The sequence below is a fragment of the Carcharodon carcharias genome, chromosome 1 (genome assembly GCF_017639515.1).
Source record: "Carcharodon carcharias isolate sCarCar2 chromosome 1, sCarCar2.pri, whole genome shotgun sequence".
Taxonomy (NCBI): Eukaryota; Metazoa; Chordata; class Chondrichthyes; order Lamniformes; family Lamnidae; genus Carcharodon; species Carcharodon carcharias.
In genome coordinates, this window is record NC_054467.1 from 193236881 (window position 1) to 193245849 (window position 8969).

General features: G+C 37.5%; 1 protein-coding gene across 1 annotated transcript; it reads left to right on the forward strand.

Moving 5' to 3' along the window:
* Positions 1-1256: 1256 nt before the first annotated feature.
* On the forward strand, positions 1257-8760 carry syt4 (synaptotagmin IV). The gene is made up of 4 exons (XM_041197819.1): positions 1257-1374; positions 2330-3165; positions 4297-4417; positions 4741-8760. Exons 1-4 carry the CDS (start codon positions 1341-1343, stop codon positions 5052-5054), a joined length of 1305 nt encoding a protein of 434 aa, XP_041053753.1. The 5' UTR covers positions 1257-1340; the 3' UTR covers positions 5055-8760.
* Positions 8761-8969: the final 209 nt, after the last annotated feature.

Consider the following 8969-nt stretch of genomic DNA (forward strand, 5'->3'; position numbering starts at 1 on the left):
TGTTTATTTCCAATCTTAATTCGAAATAATTTATGGCTCCGCGTTTAATTCAAAATGCTATTGTTTGAACTGCACTTTATGACTTTGTTTCCATACGACGAAACCTAAGAACAGCTGGAAACGAGAGATGGTGTGAACTCTCCCTGTAAGTGATTTTTTCTTTTCAGATATTAATTCATTAGGCCCTCAAGAAATCTGTGACGTTTTTGTTATTCATTCTCAGGATTGTCAAGGCTGGCATTTATTGATGCAACTGAAATACTTGCATATGGAATATTTTAAGATCCGTAGGAGGGTAACATAACGTACTGCAGAACTGAAGTTAGATGTGCGTAATAAAGGTCTTGGTTTGCGGGCGCTGACTAGATGAAATATCGCAGCGCCAATGAAACATCTGACTCATTGCAAGTCTTGCATCCCTTAAAGCAGCAGATGGTGTGTGTCTGCCCTCGCTACAAGGAAGTGGTAATAATGTCCATCTCGTTCCCTGATCAATTGCAAAATGTTGAAGTTTGCGGACGTGGAAGTGAAATGGAGGGTGGGATGGGGTGTTACATCTCTCTCGGAGAGTCGGTAACGTACAGAATTTGTCCCGAAATCCAAGCGCAGACGCATTAATCATGTTAATTCCCACCAAAAAAAAACTTTACAAAAAAAAACAGTAAAAAGGACTAGAATCAGACGGCGTCAGCGTTTTACACCATTCAGCTGAAATACGCCACTGCCATTGCAATATTGTACTCGCAAAACAGAAGTGCCCCGGTAAAGTGAGGGAGAGTTCTATTTTATGCAGACACCATGCTTGCAAATCTAGCCGAGCAGACAGTATTGATGGTGTGTGTCAGTCTCTCCCACCCCCTCTCTGGCGCTGTTCTCTCTGGCCATGAGAAATTAAACCACGCAACAACAAAAAAAAGCCCCTCCTATTACTGTCCTCCGAGCTGATACCATTCAGACTCCAGCCATTTAACATAAACGGATGGTCGGAATTTAAATACCTCGGGGAGCAGCTCAGGAAAGGCTTCGTCAGAAAGACGTCATCCAGCCCTCCACGTCTACAGTGTTTGCGACTCCTCAGAGCTGCAGCGGACAGAGGCAGAGCCAGTACCCGGGGATTCAGCGCCTCCTGCACTGTATAATCCGCCCCCCCCCCCCCCCCACCAACCGCGAATCCACCACCCTCTTTAATTCGTGTCTCATCTATTTCCAGGAAATATATATAATTATAAAAAAGTGAAAGTAATACACGGAACCTTCTGCCTGGGAGAGGAGGGAATCAGTGAACTGCGTTACCCTGAGAACTGGTGCCTTTCAGCACCGCGGACAGAGCACGGATCGCCATGGCTCCGATTGTGCTGAGCGGGGCAAGCTTCGGTAAGCTCATCGCTCGCGTGGATATTTATTGATAATGCTTCTTGTTCTAGATATCTAGCTGTCACTCTGTGCCTGTGCTTGCTGATGTTTCCAGTACAGTGTTGTTACCTTAGGCTGTTTATGCTTTGATGGAGCTCACAGCACACCTCCTGCTTTGGCTCGGCAAAGACAATCTGATGCACAGCACTTTGCCTACGAAACACAGAAATGGTAAATAGTAATAATATCTAGCTAATCATATTCTAGTCGTAAGACCTATTCTCTATTCTTGCACCTCACTTATATGCTTGGATTCGCAAGCTTCCGTTGGTCTAAGCATCAACTGCTTATTTACATCTCTTTCATTTCTCTCTGCCTCCTCTCTTTCAAAGTTCTCGATTTGTTTCTCATTGCTCCCCTTCTGGATGTCCGTTCCTTTTTCTCCATCGTTCTTTCAGTTTGCTCACTTGATCTAAGCGTTTTATTTTTAAAAAATCCATATCCATTTTTTTGTGTAATTTACCTCTTGGTGAATTGAGGGGAGCACTAATTGGAGTCTAGCTCATCGAATTCACACCGATTCGTCTTGTTAATTAAGCATTAACCAGAACAGGCGCTGTTTTTCAGTTCTAGTGACAGGACAATGTGGTGAGACGATATTGATATGAATTACCTTATCCATAAGCGCTTCAGCTACATATTCTTGTACTTTTAATGAAAAACCAACGCATCTCAATTTAGCCTAAAATGACTGTCTACACCCAATACCCTACACTGATCATACCACTCTGGAAATTGGTTTAATTTGCTCCTTTGGACTGCAGTACGAAACCTAGAATTTAAATGAAGAATATGCGGCAGGTGCAAAGTGAAATTGTCACTTTAATAAAACCAGCACTGAAGATTGTAAAATGTCCCTTTAACTGTAATGGGACTCAGAATCCCACTGAATCTTTGGGTTTTTCCCCCTCTCTAGATGATGTGCCGGCAATTGTAGGGATAGTCAGTGCCTTTGGCCTGATATTTACGGTGTCCATGTTTGCATGGATCTGCTGTCAGCGCAAATCGACAAAAGCCAACAAAACCCCTCCATATAAATTCGTGCACATGCTGAAGGGAGTTGATATCTACCCTGAGAATTTGAGCAACAAAAAGAAATTCGGGGCGGATGAAAAATCGGACCATAAAGATAAAGACCTTTTAAAAGCCAAAATACCAAAGAACTCCCTGCACCTGGACTTGGAGAGCCGCGACCAGAACGGAAATTTCACCAAAACTCACGCCAAAGTCCGGAGCTCCCCAGAAATCGAGAGCGTCCCCGCCAAGGTGTTCACAGATGGCGAGAAAGACAGCCTGTCATCCGAGACTTCAATATCGGACAAGTCCACGGCTCCTTCTGAAGAACAAAACAATGAGGCCAAACTGGGATCCTTGATATTCTCCTTAAAATACAACTTTGATAAGAAAGCATTACTTGTGAACATTATAGAGGCTCACGGGCTGCCTGCCATGGACGAACAGTCGATGACATCTGACCCTTATATTAAAATGTCGATCTTGCCTGACAAAAAGCACCGAGTGAAAACTCGTGTCCTCAGAAAAACCCTGGATCCAGCTTTTGATGAGACGTTCACGTTTTACGGTATCCCCTACAGCCAGGTACAAGACCTGTCTCTGCATTTTCTGGTGCTGAGCTTTGACCGGTTTTCGAGAGACGATGTCATTGGAGAGGTCCTAGTGCCAATATCAGGAATCGATCTATCAGAAGGCAAGGTGCAGATGAACAGGGACATCACCAAGAGAAACTGTCGGGTAAATGTTTGCAAGATCCTCTTGTTGGGGTTGGGGTTGGGGGGCGGGGGCGGATGGGGGGAATGCGCTCTGCTGCTACCGGAGTATAGATCTGAAAGTGTGCTTTGCGGGGTTTATGAAAAAGATAGCTCATCAGTTATTGATGGGAATAAGGGAGAGGTTAGGCTAGGGCCGGAGGCAAATCTCTCATGTGGTACTCACACATGAGGAGATTGAATTTTGAAAGGATTGACATGGAATCCGAAACTGGGTGAGCTGCACAAACATACAAAAAAGCGTTAGACTTTGATCAACTGTAATTCTCGAATTAGATACATCTTATATAGGTAGAATTTTGTAACCTTGTATAGTATACAGTTTAATATTTCTGATTTAAATAAAAGGTACATATGTCAGGTGTACAGGCACTTTTTGCAGCTTAATACAATAGCTACAAAAATCTTCTATTGGAAACACGGGCCACAAGAACTGTCCAAATAATACATGTTCTAATAACCCAGCCGAGAAATTGACCTTTATTTCGTATAAAAAATGGGAAAACGAAAACGAATAATTACATTGCTTTTACAACACAAAAATAGGCTATTCGACCCAACTGGTCTTTGCTAGCGTTTATACTTAACAAATCTCCCCCACCTTACTTCCTCTAAGCCTATGTTTCATTGGTAGAAGATGCCCACCTCAAGTTTAGCACCATTCTGATATACAGTCTTACAGGGAGAGATGATACCCTGTACATTTGCCTCAAACAGCAATAAAGGGCCTGCCATATCCTTAAGCTATATTGAAACTATATGCAAAACACAATTAATGTCCCCAAAACATTTTGAACAAAAATTGATTATAATATTAGATGTATAAAATCAAAATACCAAAGTAGATTACTGACAGACACAGCTTCAATTTCCTGGTTGGAAATGTTATCCACAGGAAAAATTTATCAGTAAGGAACATTTAAAATAGTCTATCATTTTAATCATGGGTGACAAGGTAACAGACAGATGTTGGATCATCATTTTTGACTCCAGCAGAGGTGGTGTCATCAGGGAGGGCAGTGAGAGGATCTATTGTGCAGTGATAACAGCAAGTTTCTGAAAGCCTATTCATGTGTTTTCTTTTGTGCATTCACAGAAATCTGTGGGCCGTGGTGAATTATTAGTGTCCCTTTGCTATCAATCTACCACCAACACCCTGACTGTTGTTGTACTAAAAGCTCGCCATCTGCCTAAAAATGATGTGTCTGGATTATCAGGTAATTATCCAAATAAGGTAACCAGTACTAGTACAGCTGGAGCTAAGCTAATTCACATTGGGATCAATCAATCTATCTCTGCATCTATGTACCCATCCTTTTATCATTATAACCATTTATTGTCTTCAAATAAATGAAAAGTTACTTACTAAATATGCACATGTGTATATATGAAGAAGGTTGTGAATGGAATAATTGTATAATAATTTACATTTGAGGGATTAATGTGGTTGAATCATATGAATATTTGTATACGCTACCTGATAGGGTAGAAAGTTTAATTAGAAATATTGAAATTCTGTATTGTCTTGCTTTCTTTCCAGCTGCTGACCCTTATGTGAAAGTGAACCTGTATCATGATAAGAAACGAATATCAAAGAAAAAGACCCATGTTAAGAAATGCACTCTTAATCCAGTGTTCAATGAGCTGTTTGTCTTTGACATTCCATGTGAGGGGATTGAAAACATCAGTGTTGAATTTATGGTGATCGATTTTGACAGAATGATGAAGAACGAGATCATTGGGCGCCTAGTGCTAGGAGCATCAGCAGAAGGGACAGTGGGAGAGCATTGGAGGGAGATCTGTGAGCATCCAAGGCGACAAATTGCCAAATGGCATTGTCTCAGTGATGGTTAGCAGCCAAACCAAGGGTTGGACTTTATTGTTTGATAGGGAAGGAACAAGCTGTGCATTAACCAACCCAAAGCCTTTCTGAAGATTTTTCAATTTATACTAAATATACATAATTTGTACATCTGATTGTGGTATATATTGTGATCTGTACTGTATAAGATGAAAGTGGCGTTGTTCTCCTGTTTGCTAACAATTTTAAGAGATTCAAAGTAGCTATTAGAATGGGTAGGCAAAATAAAACTATTTAATGTATTTCTGCATTCTGTGTGGCTGTTCAAGTTGGGGAACTTGTTCCTGGGGATTAAGCTTTTAGGATGTAAGTTTGAAGGAAAAACCTAGAATTCACTGAAACGTTTTGCAATGAAATCTGTAATACATTGAATGAACTGAAAATATTTGAAGTAAAGCCATTCTAATGTTTATAGTTTGAGAAGTGAAAAAAAATGAATTATGAGCAGGTCATGTGTTGCCTTAAACATTGAAATATATTGGAGGGGAGGATCACAGTGGTGGCATAGTGAGTTTGATACTGGCAATTTATCTCTGGATTCAAATCTAGCCTATATTGATTGAGCAAAACTCTCCTCTATTAACTAACAATAAATGTCTGATATGAAGGAATCCATTTTCCAGTCATAAGGTCCCAAAGTATAATACTATTTCTAATTTGGCAGCATAATTTAGAGAGGCAGTAAGAATAGCTGGATGTATTACTGGTGTGGGCAAAGGAAAAATGTACTGTTGCAGTAAGAGATGCTTTCCTGAGATTGAGGTGGAGGTAGGGTAGAGGGAATTTACGGTGGAATTAACTGTGCTGCACGTGACCTAAAAATACTTGATATGGATGCCTAAAATTGAAAGTGTTCCACTTTGAATGCTAAAAGCCCATACAAGCACAGAATTTACCTAGAAAAATGTCTTTTATAAATTGGAGCCACCATATTCAAAAAGAATAGCAACATGAATAACAGTAAATCATACTGAGAGAGTTCATATTACAGTCATAACTGTTTTGAAGTTATTTGTCAATACGGAGCTTCAGTGATTTTAAATGTATTGGTATTTGCGCATTTGACATTTGTGGATGTCATATGTGTAAATAGTACATTTAAACTTTTACTTATTAAAAGCTGTAACTGGAAAACAGTTACACATTAAAACATTAATGTTGTTTAATTGTGAAATCCTTTTCTTCACTGACAATTTCATGATGAAAATAAAACAATGGTGATCTTGAGGGAAGCTGCTAAAATGGACAAATAAAAGCTAAAATTCACTAAAGCTTAGTGGAAACTATTTGGCATACTAAGGAGAAATTTAACAGTATTTATTTTTCTGTGCCTTTGCCAATGCTACATATGAATATGAAATAAATATTTGATGATGAGCCATGAGATGTAGTTTTTACCTCAAGAGTGTGTTGAGCTGTAAACTTGTGAGTAACAAAATGGCAGGAAAGGTAGTCAGCACAATGCTTGGCATATACATACATCCCATTGCACCTCACATGTTTTATTTACATCATACATTAGCTAATTAAGGAATTGTGTAGATAATGGAGTGGTTTCAGTGACATCATATGGATTTTGTTTTCATAGTGGTGTCAATTATGAACCATGACTAATCTCCAATATTCTTTGGAGGTAATGTCATTATGTGTCAAATTTGGTTTTAGGAATGGACATATTTGGTTTAAAAGGTAGGCTGCTGAGACAACAAAATAACCTTTATGTTTTGCCTACCCTATGTTCTATAGCTTCAGGTTGAAAATTTTGCCATTGTTATGAATTTATTTTGCTCTACTTGGAAAACTACATTATATAACCATCTAGCTTGTGTAAATCATGCTGCAAATGAATTGCAAACCATGCATTTACTATGCATGTTTGCTTTAAACTAGACCTCAGTGACAGGTGTAGGAACACTTGTAATATACTTAATGATTAAAATTATTATTGATGCAACACTAAAAGATGCAAGAATAGAATGTGACATCAAAGTCATTAGTCACTATAAAAAATATCAGACAGTGATTATAGCTTTGAGAATGCTATTTGATCTTGAATGTCAATGCATTTAGTGCATTGGATTTTTCTGTCACTGAACCTTATGGTTCCAGGAAAAATCATTGTTTAAAACATTAATGAGCACTCAGTACCATTATTGATTCTTTCACTTTGGATCTTAATGGATCATATTTTGAGTTGCCATATATTGCTATATAACAAATATTGCCATTTATGTTTACTATAGATGGCTTACATCATATTTTTAAGTTTAGTGTTTATATTTTTATGCTTATTTTAAAAAGAAAAGGGCTCAAAATATTTTTAAGCTGCTTTTGGGCACGCACACTGCCAGAGACCAAATTTCTTATCTTTTGATGGACAGATCAAGCTAGGCTCACTTTGGGAATTAGGAGTGCTTTGTGAAAGGATGACCTGTAGGGTAACATTATATGCATTTTTAGAATGAAAATGTGAGAAATGTTAGATAAAATATACTTTTGTAGGATAGGAGTAAGTGATAGTGAGTTTATAATGGTTCAAGAGGACATTTTAGCACAGGTGAATTTGGCTTGGCAAGATTTAACTGGTGAGAACAAATCAGACTGAATCTGGGTCAATGCAGAAAGAAATGTTACCATATTTCAGCCAAATGGCATTATATTATGAAATGCTGAAAATCTAATGCTAGTATGCCAATTCATTACTATGCAGCATGGGATTGAAACTGTCACCACATGGAAAATGATAAGGCTGCCTGAAGCCACATTAGTAATCATGAGTTCTATTGATGTTTGTGCAGCTTAAAGGATTCCTGTTACTGTTGTAGTTTTTTTTTTACTTTCAAAATAATACATCAATTAAGGATGGAATAAAACCTTAGCATTAGCCTGTTTCCATTCCCCAAAACAATGATTATCCATTTGTTGGTTGTCAAATTAAGTTCATTTTTTTGAAACTTCAAATGCCACAGATTCATCAATAAACAGAAACTGTGACAACAGTCTTATTAATATATTCAAACAAAGAATTTTAAAGAACTTATGAACATAGTATAATGTTACTAATAGGCAGAATCATATAATAGCAACTTATGAACAGCAGCAGAGCTATTTCAGCTTTGGTTTCAATAACATATCTATTCTATGTATAAACCATATTTGTTTCAATTGCCTTTACTTTTAAGAAGCGTGTAAGGTATTTTAACTCCAGCCAGTTAATTAATTTTCACATCATTCATTTCCAGTTCACAACACTGTTCAAAACATTGCAGCTGCAGTTGTAATTTTTGTAAAATAATTTTGAATAATTCTGAAAGATGTAACTGTGTGTGGTTTGAAACGTTGATGTGCTGCAAATTACATACTCAAAAACTCCAGTATTAAATGGTCACAGCAGTATATATAATTACACTGTGTAAATCTGTACACGTAATATGTTTTGTATGTTGCATTACAATGTGGTTACAATCAATTAAATAAAAGAATGCAAACATTCACATCATGTGGTAGTAATGTAAATTACGGGCAATGATTGTATTTATTATCTTCTTTGTGCTGTTGATGTAAAAATATGGTGCACAAGTTTTTTTTTCTTCAATGAAAAATTTAAATAATACTCAGAAAAATCTACCATTCTGCTAAGGTCTTGTGCCCATGTGTTTTGTGTGTGTTAAACAAGAATAAAGCACTACATAAATTGATTGTTTTTGCAATAGAAATGTTATTGTACCATGGATATCAATTTTCAGATCACAATAGTAACACAAAATTCTGTTCAAGTTATTTTGAATACTTATACAGCAGGTAGTAAATATCCTGCTACAAAATACTCAAAATACTTAATTGTTTGATCAGGTTTCTTCACAACTGTGTGTGGAAGTAAACTAAAATTAAGGAGTTTTCTAAAATTG

Excerpts from the sequence above, each read along its gene's own strand:
- syt4 (XM_041197819.1), top strand. The coding sequence starts at position 1,341 with ATGGCTCCGATTGTGCTGAGCGGGGCAAGCTTCG. Across the intron at positions 1,375-2,329 it reads GCTGAGCGGGGCAAGCTTCG|ATGATGTGCCGGCAATTGTA; the intron begins GTAAGCTCATCG and ends CCCCCTCTCTAG. Across the intron at positions 3,166-4,296 it reads TCACCAAGAGAAACTGTCGG|AAATCTGTGGGCCGTGGTGA; the intron begins GTAAATGTTTGC and ends GTGCATTCACAG.